At 35.7% G+C, this 18,736-nt stretch overlaps 3 protein-coding genes and 1 non-coding gene across 4 annotated transcripts; all 4 read right to left on the reverse strand.

Moving 5' to 3' along the window:
* Positions 1 to 81: 81 nt before the first annotated feature.
* TRNAR-UCU lies at positions 82 to 154 on the reverse strand. The gene has a single exon. It is a non-coding gene; the product is annotated as a tRNA-Arg (tRNA).
* A 1,857-nt stretch (positions 155 to 2,011) lies between these two features.
* Positions 2,012 to 3,672, reverse strand: LOC113339594 (B3 domain-containing protein At5g42700-like). The gene is made up of 6 exons (XM_026584834.1): positions 3,570 to 3,672; positions 3,389 to 3,454; positions 3,136 to 3,191; positions 2,884 to 3,037; positions 2,570 to 2,776; positions 2,012 to 2,446 (listed from the first exon to the last, which is right to left on the reverse strand). The coding sequence occupies exons 1-6, from the start codon at positions 3,651 to 3,653 to the stop codon at positions 2,012 to 2,014; spliced, it is 1,002 nt and encodes a 333-aa protein (XP_026440619.1). The 5' UTR covers positions 3,654 to 3,672.
* Positions 3,673 to 12,403: 8,731 nt separating this feature from the next.
* On the reverse strand, positions 12,404 to 13,591 carry LOC113339595 (F-box protein At3g07870-like). The gene has a single exon (XM_026584836.1). It carries the CDS (start codon positions 13,589 to 13,591, stop codon positions 12,404 to 12,406), a length of 1,188 nt encoding a protein of 395 aa, XP_026440621.1.
* Positions 13,592 to 13,931: 340 nt separating this feature from the next.
* Positions 13,932 to 16,384, reverse strand: LOC113339596. Its single transcript, XM_026584837.1, has 5 exons — positions 15,975 to 16,384; positions 15,585 to 15,804; positions 15,270 to 15,498; positions 14,907 to 15,194; positions 13,932 to 14,314 (listed from the first exon to the last, which is right to left on the reverse strand). Exons 1-5 carry the CDS (start codon positions 16,382 to 16,384, stop codon positions 13,932 to 13,934), a joined length of 1,530 nt encoding a protein of 509 aa, XP_026440622.1.
* Between the last annotated feature and the right edge of the window lie 2,352 nt (positions 16,385 to 18,736).

Consider the following 18,736-nt stretch of genomic DNA (forward strand, 5'->3'; position numbering starts at 1 on the left):
CTTGCATTTTTGTAAATATTAGAAGCAGATAAGAAGATTGAAAGAGGAAAATCAAAAATGAAAAGTTAAGAAAAATACGTTCACACCCGGTGGGACTCGAACCCACAATCGCCTGATTAGAAGTCAGACGCCTTATCCATTAGGCCACGGGTGCTTGTTTGTTTAGACTAAATGAAATTCTAATTTTAAAGTGTTTACTTAAGGGTGCATTTTTTTAATCCATTTTTACATAGAAATGACAAAAAGAAAAACACTGGTAAGCATGACAAATATAAGCAAAACAATAATAATCAAATTCCATGATGTAATTACAGCCAAACAAATATAAATCGGCACTGAGTAATGTTTGTTTAAGTCTGCATCACATTCTTTATTGTTCAAGGATACACCAGAATTAAAATGCAACAACGCGCAAACATTAAGGCAATAGTACTGCAATTTCATGAAATTGCAGTTTTATTACCTTATTCCATAGTTCTCGGCTCTTCCTCTCTTAATGCTTTTAGTGAGATTAAGGTGTTCCTCACAGGAATGTCGCTTGGCAAATACATTGAGGAAAAATTCAAAAACATTCTGAAACAAAAAGGGTTTGAGTTAGTAGGACTATAACATAAAACTGCACCACTGTTCGTCAATGCAAGTGGTTTCATACCTACTAGACCGAACTCTTGACTCCAACCAAGTTAATGACTGGTATTCCTTCTGCTTCTCCATGTTCTGATTTTCATTTTTCCTTAATAACCAAATGTCAGTCTTTCTTGTGCACTTATTAAGCCAAGGACTGAACACCACAAAATTATCAACTACAGAAAGTATTTCACTTCTCATGGGGGATAGCTCATAACATACTACCCAGTAAGAGCCATCTTATCTCACAATATTACTTCTGTTCCTGTCACCTGCCCACTGTGGCAGCAGCAACAAGAAACAGCTAGTCATACCTTATTATCTTGCCCATATATATGCAAGGGCCATTTGGTTGGCCGCAGCACCTCATATCTTACTCACTTTTCAAAATCCCAAAAATCCAATACCAAAAACTCATTTGATCAGATATATATTTCAATATTATACTGCTGCATTCACTAATAATCGCACTCCTAAAATTGCAGGTGTTAACACTGATTCAAACTGAACTAAAACACCAATGAATAGGAATATAAAGTAATCTAGACGCCTGTTATAAGTGAAAAAAAAACTAATCTTGCTGCACTTGGCCTAATAATGAGAAATGATGCATGAACATTCTGGGCAGCTCAAGGACACCTAAATGGGGCGAAAAATTTCCAATATAACAAAGAAACCCACATTTGCTCAAACTGCATAAATCTGAATTCCACAGCACTTTTCTCAAATTTCTTCCAAAATTTCGACCAAATTCCAGTATTTGCGAAGGCAAAACATAACGCTTATCTCACCCAACAAACACAAAACCCTAAAATGTTCAAATTTCACTGAACAAAAGAAACCTCATTATCAACCAAAGCTCATAAAGGTCTTTGCTTTTTAAACTATAACAAGCTTCGACAGAATATACATTGCTTCTCATGGAAGATACCTCACATACTACCTTTGAAGTGCCATTTTATCTCAGAAAATACTTCTATTCCTGCCACTTGCTGGCAGCAACAAGAAAAACTACTAACATCTTATTATTTTGCTCATACACAATAAAATATTCAAGACTGGTTATTCAGCTGGGCACAACTACAAGTCTCTGACATCAAACTTCAAGCAGGAAACTAACCTCCAGTTAACAAGTGTGATCATGTATATGAACAGATTCTTAAGGCTATGTCTATCAAAAGAAAGAGCTAAGCAAGGCATCTAACAACTATCACATTCACGAAATTCAAATTCTTGGGCGAGGAGAGTTTAGCACAGTGTATAAAGGAACCTTATCAAATGGTAAAGTAGTTGCAATTAAGAAAACGAAAATAGTAGAAACGAAACAAAATAAGCAATTCATAAATGAAATTGTTGTTCTAGAGAGCAACGTTCCTGTGCTAGTTTATGTATTTGTTACTAATGGGACCTTTTTATAAAGGTTCTTTATGATTTGCCTAAAATAAGTAACCTGCGATATGTCAAATGGCTTTTTCGTAAGCAATTTTTCCTTCATTTTCCTTTTTTGAACAGGTTTTTTCCGTTCAGCTACTTCTCTTTGACGTTTCTTTGAAACTTCTGCATGTATTATTGGTTGAGCAAGTTGTTTTGAGGATCTACCTGGTTGAAGCCTTCGCGATGTAGAACCCTTGGTTTTTCTGGCAGGATTTGTTGCTTTCTCTTCCTTACTGTTGTCTGCAACAACATCACTATCGCAATCTTCATATTTGCTTGAGTTACCTAGTTCAACATCTTCTTTGTCAGATATTATTTCTCTATCTGTCTTCAGGTTCTCGGCATTTCCTTCGCCTGCGTCGTTAGACCCTCTGAATATGTGTACCTGTACAAATACAATTATCAATATATATATCACTATAAGGGACAACGAGGCAGTAGACTGAAAATGGGATCAAAACAAACTACTAGCAAGAAAGGAAAAAGAAAAAGAGTTCAGTAATTCTACCTTAAATCTTATTTTATCAATGAGTTGAAACACAAGGGCATCACCATCGTGCAACTTATGAGCCAAGGCAAACGTTCCCCAGCCTCCGCTGAGACCGTAGCTTGTACCAATGAAATTCGTTTCATACTCTTTACCTTCTGCGTTCTCCAACCAAATATTGAATGTTTTCTTGTCTAAGTATTTGTTGCAGAATTCGGATGGAACATTCTACGTAAAGAAAATTGTAATTTAACATATATAAGAAAAATAAAAAACGAATTATCAATCATTTTTACTTCCACACAAAAATGGACATATTCACGTTATGAGCTTACCAGCCAAAATCCTTGGTAGACATGAGATCGCCTCATCGACTTAATAAAACAATGGTGTCCAGCTGACTCCAAACAACGTTGTAAACTCATGGCCTGCTTCAATGTTTCGGCACGTTCTTCATTGGTAGCAACTTTCTGGTACAGTTGCCTGGGTCTTATTATAGCTTAGTGTATTAGCACATAATATATTAAGGGGAACCAGGAAAACTAAACAGATGACATAGACATCTAGCAGGTAGATAGAAATTTTACCTTTTAGACGATGTTGCTGATTTCAAAAAAAAATTCTGAGGACGGTCGTTAACAAACTGAAACATTACATGAAATGCTCAGATTTAAACTTGACTACACTAGAATTAACCATCTTAAACAGCACTACATTGTTTACGCAGAAAACACACAAAATACCATTGCACTAATTTTGGTACAAAATAATAGTTTATCAAATCCCTGCAAACAAACCCGATAGATCGATGACTTGCAATTTGACAAACAAAAAACTTACCACCACAGCAGAATTCTTTTTAGCAATCAGACTCCGACTCCGAGCCTTCTTTGCAACACCCCAAGCCTACATCATAACACATCATTAATGTGCCGGCGATAGAAGTTATTGACATCTGCACCTTAATTGATATATGCAGCTAAAAAAAGATAAACAACAGTCATTTATTGAAATAACTAACCTTAAATCGTCTCTCGTTTTCCTCAAAATGCTTTTCGCGCTCTTTTTCGTAAGAGTGGTTGATGGTATTATCACCAGTTGCCATTGGAAACCACTGATCTGAGTTTTTTTTTCCCGCTTCAGAAAAAAAAACTGATCGCAAACAGAAATTTTAAGTGAAAACCTAAAAAATGACAATGCAGCCTTTCTTTAGAAACGGGGAGAATATCTCCAAGTGATATTATTTTGCCCGTTGTGCCCAATAAATCAGGAAATTGGGATTTTGGCCGTTGTGGCCAATATATCAGGAAAGTGGGATATATAATGCAAAGTGGCTCCGGATCGTGTTGCCGAACTCCTTATGTTCATCTGGTCCACCGAATCATCAGTCGACATGTGCGCAGTATTTTTAACTACCATAATTTAGAGTTGTTTCACTAAAATTTGAATGATTTTTCATGGAGCAAAAAAAAAAAAATCTTTTATTCTTTCCTTAATTGTCCTTTTACATCTTGTGAGTCTTGTCCAAGTCCATACGGTCATTTTGGTCGTCCCTTCTGTACGGTCAGTAAGGGGGGTTAAAAATGAATTTTTTGCCAACAGTTTCTTTTAATTGTATAATGTTCGATGTAAATTCAACAACACCACTAAATTGTTATGCTTTGATTTTAATATACGTGAGTATGCGTATTTTTGTATCATGCAGGTCTCATTCCCTTGATTTGGAGAAAGGGATTTTTATTTTTTATTTTGATTCAAAATAATTTCATTGCTTATCAAATAGATAGTACATGAGTATCATGGGTAATCCAATCTTGAATGTCAAGAGGATATGTATCCCAGAAAACAAAATCAGACTTTGCAATTTTTGCCTTCTTGGCAATCTTGTCTGCTACGCTATTTGACTCTCTTTTAACTGAAATACGTTTCCAGTTACTAATCTTATTCAACATAAATTTAATATCTAAAATTAGACTTTGGTTCATCCAATGCACACAGAAATCTAATCCATTGATGGATATAACTAGCACTTCACTATCAGACTCAAAAGTAACATTATTGAAATTTCTTGAGATTGCCAGAGAGACATCTTTCTTCATAGCTTAGCATTCCATCTCCTCCACTTCTATTCCTTGCTTCATTCCTCCATCAATATATTCCCCTTGCACACCAAGGAATCTCTTATAATCAGTCCAATCCCCCCTTGTAAAGTTTCTTTAACAAAAGAAGAAGCATCAAGATTAATTTTCAGATGACGAAAATCTGGTGGCTTCCAATTTTGTGGCTGCATTGGGCCATTAACAAACACATAATTGTTAACATTCAAATAAACAAGCTTATTGATATTATCCACGGACAACAGTCTATTTGGATTATGATTCTGAAACACTTTGGAACACCTATTTTTCCAGATAGTCCATGCTGCAACCATTATAAGCTTATTAATATCTTGCTTATTTGTACCTGCACCAAAGATAATGTTACTACTTGCAGAAAACCAAGAGATTACCCAATTTCTGAAAGAGCCATGCTGAGCTAAAATATTTCCAACATTGATATTCAAAGCTAACCACACTGATCTAGCATAGGGACAACTGATGAATAAGTGGTCACTGGTTTCACTAGGGTGATTACATAGACTGCAATGTAATTCTATTCCATTCTTGTACCTAGAAAGCTTATCCCTAGTTGGAAAAATATTTTTTATACATTTCCACACAAAAAGTTTGACCTTGTGAGGCAATTTAACCTTCCAAAGAGATTTCCAGACTTGAGGGGGAACAGAAACAACACCTGCATTTAAATTAGTCTGTCCAGATAAGACATTATAGACACTTTTAACTGAAAATAAGCCTTTTCTATCTGGTAACCAGATAAGAGTATCAGTTCCTATTGCAGGCACTTCCATTTAAAGAACTTTATTTGCTGAAACAGGTTCAAATAAGTAATGAATAAGGGGCACAATCCAGTTCCTAGTACCTTCATAGAAAATATCAGACACATAAGTATAAGCATTAGTATTCACTAGTCCTTCAGCATGAATAGAAGGATGATCCAACCCTATAACCCAATTGTGTAGCCAAATATTTATCTTGGTGCCACTTCTCACAGCCGAAAAACTTTTTTTCTTAATTGTATCAATACACCTATATATACCCCTTCAAATCCAAGAGCAATTCTCATTCAGTTTTTGCAGATGAAGTATACTGCACTGATTAAAGTACCTAGCACTCAAAATCTGAACCTACAAAATATCTTGTTCAGTTATGATTTTCCAAACCAACTTACAGATAAGTGCTTCATTAAAAATCTCTAGATTTCTAAATCCTAGACCCCCCCCCCCCCCCCTTCTTTAGAAATATTAATACTATCCCAGGAGATAAATTTAATTCCTTTACCAAATTTATGACTCCACCAAAAATTCCTCTGCAAAGAATCAAGTTGACTGATTAAAGTAGATGAAATTTTCAAACAACCCATTTGGTAAGTAGGCAAAGAATTTAAGACAGACTTAATCAAAATAGACCTACCAGCTTGATTTAAAGTGGTACCAATATAAATTTTTGAGCCTAGCTTCAAAATATTGTGCTATCGGTTCAAAAGATTTCACCTTAGAATGGCCAAGGAGTAAAGGATCTCCAATGTATTTTTCTGAGTCAGTGACTAAAGACATTTTGAGTGCACTTGCAAGTTCAACACAAGAAACAGGATTAACATTCTTACTAAAATAAACACAGGATTTATCAAACTTAAGCATTTGCCTGACAGCTTACCAAAATCTTGGAGAATCTGCAAAATATTATCAATGTGCTTCATATTAGCTTGACCAAAAATCAGAATATCATCAGCAAACAGTAAATGGGTTATGGTGGGAGCTTTCCTAGAAACTTTGATACCAGTTATCTCTTTGTTCATTTCAGCAGCAAGTTAAGACCTAGAAATATATTCCATGGACAGAATAAAGAGATAAGGGGATAGAGGCTCCCCTTGTCTAATTCCTCTTGTAGGTACAAATTGTTCACAGGGTGAACCATTAAGAAGAACATTTATACTAGTAGTAGTAACACATTGCATGATCAAATTGAAAAAATCTTTGCTAAAACCAAAACTCTCAAGAACCTTATTGAGAAAGGACCATTCTAATTTGTCAAAAGCTTTTGACAGATCAAGTTTGATTGCCATTGTATCATTAACACCTTCTTTGTGTTTCATAGAGTGGATCATCTCATGGGAAATTATAATATTGTCATGGATAGCTCTACCTGGTACAAAGGCAACTTGGTAAGGAGAAATTAATCTCTTAAGAAGTGGCTTAATTCTATTAGCTAATATCTTAGACTCTATCTTATAAGAGGCATTGCAATGGCCAATTGGCCTGAACTCAGATGGTAATTTAGGATTCTTGCATTTAGGAATTAGAGAAATGTATGTCCTATTAAGACTTTTACGCATGTGACCACAATGGAAAAATCTCTGGACCACATTAATAACATCCTTACCTACAATAGACCATTGTGATTGGTAAAAACCTGCTTGGAATCTATCTGGGTCTGGAGCACTCCAAGCAGGCATATTTTTAGCAACATTTTCAATCTCAACTTCACTAGGTATAACAAAAAGAGTAACATTATCGGCATCTGTAACAATTCTGTGAACAATATCAAAACAATGATCAGGCAATTCAGGATTTGAAGTACAAGAAACAGAACTGAAATGATTAGTAAGAAGCATGCTAATATCATTCCTATCCCTAAGCCAATTTCCATTTTGATCACAAAGAGCACTAATATTATTAGTATGCAATCTTTTGTTTACCATGGTATGAAAATACCTAGTGTTATTGTCCATATCAAACATAGACTTATCTTTAGATTTCTCCTTGTAAAAATCAGATTCTATTTTATACCAATTTTCCAGATCACTAGTAATAGCTTTTACTCTATCATGTTAATCAGTGGAACTAGTATCATTTTGAGCATCACATAACATTTTTTGTAAATTTTTTATGTTTAACTTAATGTCACCAAATTCCATCCTATTCCACTGAGATAAAGCATTCTAGCATTATGTTGTTTCTGGTTCAATTTATAAGCAGGACTGCCCTGAACATCAACATTCCAGGAATTTTCAAGGTTTAGCTTAAAAGTACCATGATCAATCCAAGTCCTAAAGAATTTAAAAGGTCTCCACAAATGTTTGGGTATATGACCAGTTATAAGCAGAACAGGGCAGTGATCAGAAGCAATGAAGTTTAAATGTAAAAGTTTAGATGATGTAAAATTTAAAGACCAATTAGCATTATAGAGGGCCATATCTAGTCTATCTTTTCTAGTACCTGTTCCGTAAGAGTTACTAGTGCAGGTGTAATCCTTTCCCTCAAAACCAATGTCTATTAATCCAGCATCATTAACTCTACTTTGAACCCATTTATCTGAAGTATTATTATTACTATCTAAATGAAAATTCAAATCACCAAGTACTACCCAAGGTTGTTGCACATCTTTGCTAAACTCATCTAAGAAATCCCATTGAGTTTTTTTAGGTTCAGAATAAGTTGAACCATACATAAAAGATATTAGCACTTGAGGTTTACTAGGATCTAACTGGATTAAAGCATGAATAATGTTATTCTCACAACCAATAACTTCAACATCAATACCATCCTTCCACATTAGCACAAGACCACCATCTTTTTCCTACTCTATCAGTGCAAACATGATTTAGATAATGGATAGATAGGGCAACTAACATCATTCTTTGTTCATCAATTTTAGTTTCACAAAGAAAAATAAAGTTAGGAATTTGGGCTTTAACTAGATTTTGAAAATGATGTTTAGTGAAATTATTTGCAATACCTTGAACATTCCAAGAAATAATTTTCATTTTGAGAAAAAGATAATTTAAATCAGAAGTAATATAAGTTTTGAGAATAAATACCCTAGCGTCCTTAGTGCTGCAATTTTTGGAACCCCTTTCTGTGACCATGAGTGTTGCATGTGTGCTCATCAGTTTGCATTACTACTATCTCCATGTTCCAAAACATGATAAACTGGAAAATCATTTCTCTGCCTCTTACCCAATCTTTCCCCTTCAACATTATCATCTTGCATACTATCACCAGCAGTACTTGAGATAATAGAATAACCATCCTTAGGAGGAACAAAAGCATTACCTTTGTTGTCTTCCCTCTTTATGAAAATGGGAACTTGGTCTCCACCCCTAGCTATCACAATCTGCTTCCTTTCTCCCTTTCTAGCTTCACCAAAGAAATGTGGTTTAACATGAGCCTTAGCTAGGTAGTTAGCAGTAGCCTTACAAGCACCATTAGGATGGTTAATGATATAACATTTTGGACAAATTTTGTGAGGCTGTTTCTCATAGAAGAACTTGATCCATCTAGTTGAATTTGCATTAGTAATTCCCATTAATCCTCTTCTCAATGGATAGTTAATATCCACTTGAACACACACCTTGATCGGGTCGCTTCCAGATTGTACACCATCTTCAGGTTCAATTGCTAGGACTGAACCCATGATATTACCAATCTTAGTAATAGCTTTGACATTCATATGTTCTGGTAGAATCTTCTTAACTTGAATCAAGAAACATTGCTTACTCCAATCCAGGTCTTGATAAATAATTTCAGAGTTGTAATAACGAAGATTAACTAGAAACCCATTGATACTCCATGGTTGAGAATCAAGTACCTTCTTGCGAGTATCTTCATCCTTAAAACGAAACTCCATAATGTTTGTATCCAACTCAAAAACTTTAATATCCCCAGTTGGAATAAAATCCCATATGGAACCAAGAACCTTTTCTACTGATTTCAAACCCATTTTTCCTTCAACATAGATTTTGCCGACTAAACTGAATTCAACTTCAGTTTCTTCTTTGTCTTCATTATCTTCAGATTGGTGAGAGATAACTTCTTGAACATCTCCCAGCTCCAATGCAGCTTGCATAAATTCGGCAGCAAGATCAGTTACTGAATTGGTGTTATCTTCTGCCATTTGGTTTGGAGAAATCTGTAAAACTATTAATGTATTGTTGAATTGAAACGGATTCTGCAAATACCCATACTTATATAGCTGTAACCCTAGTGATTTTGGGAGAGCATTGATATTTCAGTTGATATTATTCCTAATATCACGTAATTAAGAAGATATTCTTAATTGGTTATTTCCAATCGAGATATTCGGAGTTTCCATGAAAGGTAAGTGATAGTTGTAGATGATACCAATAATAACCAGAGTAAATAGCGGAGCTGTTTTGTAGCGGAATTTTTGAAACTTGAAATTCACCCAAACACATCCTTGTGCGACCCACTGAGCTGCTAGAATGAATCGGCCGAGATGATTTTCCAGTTGAACAAACATGAAGAACACAATGGCTTCAAAAAGCTTCAGAACAACTTTTGCAAACGCTTGAATCACAGATATATACTTGGTAAACACCATATGGGATAACAATAACTGCAGACACATATTGGAGATAAAGATTATTAGTTATCCAAAAAATCCTTACAGATCGAAATAAAAGATTTTTAACTTTAAATGGAAGAATATGTTTTCAATCATAAAACATGTGGAAAGATCTTAAGAAACAATCATGTAGAGTCAGAACATATATAAAATTTAAGAAAAATCCAAGAAAGTTAAGAAATTTTGTGAAAAGAAATACTGAGTTGACTCAGTTTTTCGCCGATTCTCAGAACTCCCTCCGTAACCTCGCAAAAAATATTCTTTTTTTTTTGAAAAAAAAAAAAATTGGAGAAGAGGAACTTGCCCCTCCCAAAGATAGAGTTTTTAAGTTTTTCATGCCCGCATGCAATTGCTGTTATTTCTGCAAACGGCTAAAGATACATGGGTTATGTCCGCTCTTTCTTTAAAGTTGCTGATTTTCGCGAACTATACTCAATCTCCGTCAAACCCATTTCTAATTACGATGGATTTGAAGAGTATACCGAAGAAGACACCATTTTCCGCCTAGTGGGAGGCCTAAACCAAAAAGATCAAGTGGGAACTACCATATATGATAAATAATAACTATCATATGTATTGGATATTTACAATGTCACATCATAATAGAACTAGAATTTTTGCTTCTAATTATCTAGAAGTTAACACGGTACAGGCAATCTATATTGATAGCTAAGTTCTACATAACTTGAGAGAGGAATTAACAAAAAAAAAAATGGACCTTTTAGCTTTATCGGTTTGTGTAATTGATTATAATTACGGTAATGCTATTCTCCTCACTAATTGCAGCTCTACTCATAACTCAAGCTGATGTGTCACTAAAACAAGCAGAAACGTGGGAGAGATAAAATGGGCACTGTACGACGTGTCGAGGTGTGTTGTACACCACGTTAATTTTACTCTCATGACTTTTTCTCTTTCTAACTTTTCTTTCCGAAAAACACTTTCTCTTTGCTCTGTAACATTTTCTCTTCCTTCATAAGTTTTATGAAATTATTTTTCTTTATTTAAGATCCTTCATATATCTTCTTAAGGAATCTGTTGTATTTTTAAGAAGTGAAAGTGAGAAGAGTAGTTTTTGATTTTTATTTTTTTTGGCAGTAATTAGATCGTTCTTCATCCATCTTTTTTTACTTTTTTTTGAAGTTTTCTTCTTTGAAGAATTTTTCTTCTTTCTCTTAAGGAAGTGATTGTATGAGATTTAATTTCGATATTATTTTTTTTTTTGTGAAGTATCCCAGTCAATAGCTAATGGTGGTGGTGATGATGAAGCATTTTAGGATTATTCTTCTTCTTCATAAAAAAGAAGTTCTTTCGAGTCGGTGGTGGTATTGGAAGTGGCGGCAGTTGGTATTTTGTTGTGTTACTTTGGTTTAATAATTAGGTTTGAGCTTTTTTTTCTGAATTTGTCATTATTCTTATGTTAATCAAATAGTAATTAGGGTATTTGATTACTGGAATTGGGTAATGAAAACTGTTCAGGTTTTGCAAATCTTGGAAATGTAAATCGGTTCAAGATTTTCAAGTATGGAATTTTTTAATTGGTATTTAGATGTAAATGGATGGTGGTGATGGGTTTAAGGAGTGGGTGTGGGTTCAGAGGTTCTTGTTTACTGAACCTAAAGAAGTATCAATCCATAAACCGTGAGAATTAAGAAGAATTTGATTTATTAAGTTTCTTGTGATATGGGATTGAATGACAGAAGAAGAAGAAAGTGGTGGTGGTGGGCGGTTGTATATTTTGGCTGAGTGTATGCTGCTACTGGGAAACAGAAGAAAGAAAAGAAAAAGCTAACCAAATAGGTAAAGGGCAGTGTTTGGATTCAAGAGAGGTTGTTGATGTTGCAACCAAATTGGATTCAAGAGAGGTTGTTGATTAGAAGTCAGACGCCTTATCCATTAGGCCACGGGTGCTTGTTGGTTTGTTTTATTTTGGAAAGTTTACCATTCTAGTTGGTATGTCAGGGTGCTTGTTTTTTCTTCCAGTGACCAGATAGAAATGACAAAACTAGTAATCTAAAAACAATAATAAGCAACAGCAATAGAAATCCCATGATGTAATTACAGCTAAAACAAATATAAATCCGCAAGAGTTATGTTTGTTCAAGTGTGCATCACATTCTTTATTGTTCAAGGATAGACCACAATTAAAATGCAACAACACATAAACAAGAAGAATCCACATACAATTGTCATTGACAGTGCCATTTCAATGAGCTTCAATTATAAGGAAATGCTTAAAGTTTCAACAAGATGTACCAGTTTCTAATTATGCATATACGTACGGGATGGACCTTCCTGCTTGTTGCTGTTTCGTCTGCTAACACTTGTTCTTCGCTTCTCAGTTCTGACATGATCATATTGCACTTTCGCTTTATTCCATAGTTTTCGTCTCTTCTTCTCCTAATGTTTTTAGTGAGATTAAGGTGTTCATATGAGGAATTAAGGTGTTCCTAAGAGGAATTGTCGCTTGGCAAATACATCGAGGAAAATTCACGAGCTTTTTGAAACAAGAAGAGTTCATGTCATAAGAATAGAGATCAGTAGGACTATAACATAGAACAGCACCACTCTTCGCCAATGCAAGTGGTTTCATACCGACTAGACCGAACTCTTGACACCAAGTCAATGACCGGTAATCATCCTGCTCCTCCATGTTCTGATTCCCATTTTTCCTTAATAACCAAATATCAGTCTTTCTTGTGCACTCATCAAGGATTGAACACCACAAAATCCCACCCAAAATCCCAATTTCAAAGTTAAGATCCACATTATCAGCTAGTGATAGACAGGGAAGTGGTGGAAGTTCACAAAAGTTTTCATCGGCCAGATTGAAGGCCACTATCTTTCCATCCAATGTAATCCAATGAAGGGTTTCGTTTGCAAACACACCATAATCATTAACAAAAGTAAACACAGATAAATCAATTCCGTATTCCCCTGCTACGTTTCTCCACCCATTTCCATTCCCAAGAGTGTATACCTCGACGCCCTCAAAATTGGGTCTTCGATCGAGTCTAACAACCTTATACTCATTACTCGACCGAAGATAACCGAATCCACTATAAACATCATGGAAATTCTGACGTAGATTGACATCACCTCCACCCATTTCTCTGTTCAACTTCGGAACTATAACATACTCCTTCGTGACAGGATTACAGATATAAGCAGGTTGATAATCAAATAATGTATGGTCATTACAAGCATTGAGACAAATGAGACCATTGACAGAACCAATAATACCATAACCTCCACTGTTCTCATCAAATGGAGGTTTGATGTTGATTTTTCTTATTCTATGTGTCTCATACTCATGATCATACTCAAAGTAGTGAATTTGTTGATGTTCTGTGTATCGATAAGGTTTTAATAAAAGAAAAGTGAGATTACCTGCAGGATCATCACTGAGATGAGTTAATTGCATCCGGGAAAAGGATGGATGGCGTACCTGATTCCTCCACGATTTGCAAACTAGTTTACACTCCGATACCGATTCTGTTTGTAATCTACTTAAAATGTCTAGTATGATATCTGGTGGGAGATTATCAAAATTCCCCATTAATATTATTAGAAATGATATAAGAGAGTGACGAATTCAGGATAGGATTCTGAAGAACTAGAAGAAGATGGTGATCTAATTAGCTAGAGATTTGGAATTGGCTACAGAGATTTAAGTTTTCAGACAACTGAAAGAGTAAAGTGAAGTCAAAAGACCCAAAACCAACCTTTACTGTATAAAGCAAAACAAGAAATGAGTGTGTTTACAGATGAAAATTGAAAAAATAAATAAATACATATAATTTGTGTACGGCCAGGCATTCATTGGGCCAATTGCATAGGCCTTAGCCCTTTTTTTTTTTTTTTTAGATAAAAGCCTTCAACAAGTCTAATGATCCCTCTCAACTGTTGGCAGAAGCCAAACAGGAGGCACAGACTAGTACATAGGTATTGTTTGTTTTTGCCCATTGAGCAAGCTCATGAGCTACAGAATTACAAGTACGTGGTTGGAAACTAAAAACACAAGCTGCTAACTTAGAAGAGAAAAACTTAATGTCTTTAAAAATTGCATCCGTACGCGAGTCTCCATCGAACTGGCCAACTGAAAATTGGTCGATAAGAGTCTTAGCATCAATTTCAACAATGACATGAGTTAACTGTTGCTCCAATGCTTTCTTCAGAACATCCCAAATGGCTCTAGCTTCAGCTTCTTCAGCAGATTTCACTTCAAACACCAAGGAGGCACAAAGGGTAGCTTTCTTTGAAAAGTCTCTCATCACAAATCCTGCACCATTAGTTCCATAAATGTCATCATAGGCACCATCAATGTTACATTTAATCCATCCAACAGAGGGTCGGGGGCATCCATGTGTCACATATGTTAACAGGGGTAGTGGTTGAGATAGTGAGACTGGATTTTCTAGTTAAAAGCATGGGTCTAGCCCTAACAAGAACTTTGGTATGATTTTCCTGAGTGTTTTGAAATATAAAGTTATTCCTACTGGTCCACAAAGACCACAAAATGGCCACAAAAAGACATTGAGCTTCATCAGGAAGCTTAGACAGAGGATCAATCAACCAAAACAATAACCAATAAATGAAATATTTATTTAGAAAGAACTGAGAGTTAATGCAGAACTCAGAAAGAAACCAAACACGACTAGCAAAGGGGCAGAGAACCAAGGCATGCAAAATGGACTCTTGAGGATCATTACACCTGAAACATTCAAACATTATGCATAGGCATTCTGGTTTGCAAGATAGTTCTGGCAGGGAGAGCATTTCTAGCAGCTCTCCATAAAAAACTTGGATTTTGTAAGGAACTCTGATTTTCCAAATGTGCATCCAAAGGTTTTTACATGGGGAGGGTCTAAGACCTCTGAGACCCATGTAGGCAGATTTTGAAGAAAATTTTCCATTCTCTGAAATATCACAATCCCTCCTGTCAGGAGTGCAAAGCTGGCTTAAGGAAATGGTGACAATATTCTTAACAGGAGCATTATCAAAATTTGTGTTACGCCTGGACAAATTCCAGGTTCTAGTATGAGAATCAATAAAATAAGAAACTTTAATGCTAGGATCACGAGGGACTAGAGGGTTGGGTATGGAAGATCCCATGGAAGGGATCCATTTGTCACACCATGGGTCAATAAATTGACCATCCCCTACAATCCAGGAAATAAAAGGCTTGATAAGTTCTTTTATGGCATGCAAACACTTCCAAGTCCAAGACCATTTACCAGTACACTTAGCATTCAAGAAATCAGTTTTTGGAAAATACTTAGCTTTGAGAACAGTGGCTAGTATACAAGTAGGATTTTCTAGGATTCTCCAGCCACTCCTAGCTAACATATCCAGGTTGTTAAACTCAGACTTTCTAAAACCTAGACCACCTTCAGCCTTTGGGGAACAAAGAATGTCCCATCCTAGAAGATGCAGTTTCCTGTCTTTAGGATCTAAGGTTTCCCCCTACCAGAATTTGCAAAGGTGGGAATCCATCTGTTTACACAGATGTTTAGGAATAAGGAAGGCTCCCATTTGAAAAAGGGGATAGCCTGGCCAATATGCTTAATCAAAGTAGTTCTAGCAGCTTGACACAGAAGCTTGTGGAGCCAGATAGTGATTCTGGCATCCACGGATTGGAGAATACCCATATGGGTTTGAATTTTAGAAGCTTGAAACACAGTAGGAGTGCCAAGATACTTTTCTCCCAAGTCACTGTTATTAATCTGTAAAATATTAGCCAACATGGCTTTCCTATGTTCAGGAATTTTCCTACTGAAGAAGATACCAGATTTTTCAAAATTTATTTCTTACCCAGAAGCTAAACAATATTTTTGGAGATAATCGTTGATAATTTGAAAATTTTGGGCAGTAGCTTTAGAAAATAAAAGAGAATCATCAGAAAACAACAAATGTGTCATATCAAGAGCATCTTTACAGACCTTGATGCCTTCTGAGATCCCTTTCTTTTTTGAAGGCTATCAATGTATGAGGAAAGAGCTTCAGAGCAGATGATATAGAGATAGGGGGAAAGCGGATCCCCCTGTCTGAAGCCTCTTTCAGGTTGAAAATAACCTGTAGGGCTACCATTGAGAAGAACGGAATATGAGACTGTAGAAACACACTGGTTAATGAGCTTGATCCAGTGGTTTGAGAGACCCATTCTAGTCAGGACACTTTCAAGAAAAGACCATTCTAGCTTATCATAAGCTTTGGACATGTCAAGTTTAATGACAGCAATGCCTTCAATTTTGTCACAGTGATTGACAACAAATATAGCCTCATTAGCCAGCAGACTATTATCAGAAATACTCCTCTTGGGAATAAAAGCACTTTGGTTTTGAGAAATCATATTATTCATAAAAGGTTTTAGTTTATTAGCCAAAGTTTTGGAAATAATTTAATAGATGAAATTACAAAGCCCTATTGGCCTGTACTGGGAAACAAGTTCAGCAAGAGGGACTTTGGGAATGAGAGATATATTAGTATAATTAAAAACTTTAGCAATGTGACCAGTCCTAAAGAAAGTTTGAGTCATATAAATAACAGACTCACCAACAATATCCCAATTCTTTAGATAAAATAAACCAGTAAAACCATCAGGGCCTGGAGCCTTTATTTCCCCCATTTTAAAGACTACATTTTTTATTTCCTCTGCAGTTAGAGGTAAACTCAGTAAGGAGTTGTCTTCATGAGAGAATTTAATGGGGAGATCAACAAGGATTTCATCTTGAAATTGTTGAGAATGAGAAGAATACGGGTTTGTGAAATAATTCATACAAGAAGTTCCAATACCATCTCTATCAGTTAGAATAATATTAGTAGAATCTTTTATTCATCTAACATCATTTATTTTTCTCCTAAAGAGAGTAACTCTATGAAAATAGGGGGAGTTTTTGTCACCTTCCATGAGCCAAACCTCCCTGGATTTATCCTTCCAATATAGTTCCTCTAGGTTGTAGAGGTATTCTAATCTAGATTTGAGTTTAGAGATAGTACTAGTATCAGTAGGATTAGAGACTTGGACCTTAGCCAAATCCTTTATAATGGTAGATATATTGTTTTGAGTATTACCAAAAGAAGATTTATTCCAATCCCTAAGACCTGTTTTAGGCAAGAGAGCCTATAACATTCACAACCAAGAATTAACAATGATATCTATGCAAGTAGGATCTTCAATCCACATAGCCATAAAATCAAAAGGTCTAGGCATGTAAACTTCCTCATAATTGAAACCAATATACATAGGACAGTGATCAGAAGAGTCTCTAGGTAAATTATTAACACACAATTTGGGACAAAGGTCTTCAGCAATTTGGTTTAAGAAACATCTATCAAGTCTTTCAAGAATTAAATCAGGACCTTGTTTCATATTTGACCAAGTAAATCTAGGACTAGAAAAACCAGGATCATGCAACTTAAAAACAGAACAAAAATTTCTAAGAAATCAGAATCATCAACCTCTAGCCCACCATTTTTATCTTCAGTCCCTAAGAGAGCACTAAAGTCACCTATAAAGAAAACTGGTTCATCTAAGGAAGCATTAGATTGCTGGCATTGTTGTTCCAAGAAAGCTTGTCTCAAACAACTATTGGGTTCACCATACAAAAAATGGATATGACTGGTTTTAGAATGAATGATGTAAGGAGATGTGACATAGATGCCCCTCAAACTGGATGAAATGATGTTGAGTTGTATTTCCTTTTTCCAAGCCAGAACAAGACCACCACTTCTACCAACACTAAAAACGTTAAAAGTACAAGGGAATCCCATATTTTTTAGCTTCATAGCCGCAATTACTGTCACTAAGAGAAAGATGATATCAGGGTTAACATTCCTACATAGTAATCTAAACTCCTTATTAGCAGATTTTTTTCCCAAGGCCTCTAACGTTCCAGGCAATAAGATTGATGTTATTAACAGGGAATTGGTTTCTTATCAATTAGGGGGGGGGATGAATTTACCTGAGTGGTTGAGTCAGATCCACCACCACTTTGAGAAGAATTTTGGGTGGAATCGAGACTAGAAGTAGCAGCATATATTGAGATGAGAATTATTGCGGACACCATTGTTGCTTGGAGAAGTATCAGCATGGACATTATAGCTTCCATAAGAATCAATCAAAGGTTGGGTATTGAGAGAACAGTTGGAAAGGTTGATAGCAAGTAGTTCCCCCAATTTGGTGATTGGAGGAAAAAGTTTGGCATAATCAAGTTCGGAGTTAGCCTGTTCTTCTGGATCATTACTAGGATAACTAAGCTGGAGTTTACTCTAGTTCGTTTTCTCAAATAAGCTCTATGGTTAATTTTCCTCTTGAGGTTGGATAGAGCATCTTGGTCAGCTGAAATAAGAGTTCCTTTGGTGATAATTGGTGTTGTACTGGGGACATCAACAGTTTTGAATCTACTTGAGGAGTTAGATGTTCGAATCGGCCCACTCGTAGTCGGTTCAGAACCAGTGATAGAAGCTTCAATAGTGACATTCTGGATAGTAACCTGCTTATAGATAATTGGTAAACCGTTGTTTTGCTGAGTCAAGTTTTGTTGAATCGGTCCAACATCAAATATCTACAAAGTTCTGCTAACATGCTTATAGATAATTAGTAAACCGTTGTTCTGCTGAGTCAAGTTTTGTTGAATCGGTCCAACATCAAATATCTACAAAGCTGTGGATCGATTGGCGAAAGGTCCCATTTGAAACATGT

The sequence above is a fragment of the Papaver somniferum genome, unplaced genomic scaffold, assembly GCF_003573695.1.
Source record: "Papaver somniferum cultivar HN1 unplaced genomic scaffold, ASM357369v1 unplaced-scaffold_21, whole genome shotgun sequence".
In the NCBI taxonomy this organism is placed as follows: Eukaryota; Viridiplantae; Streptophyta; class Magnoliopsida; order Ranunculales; family Papaveraceae; genus Papaver; species Papaver somniferum.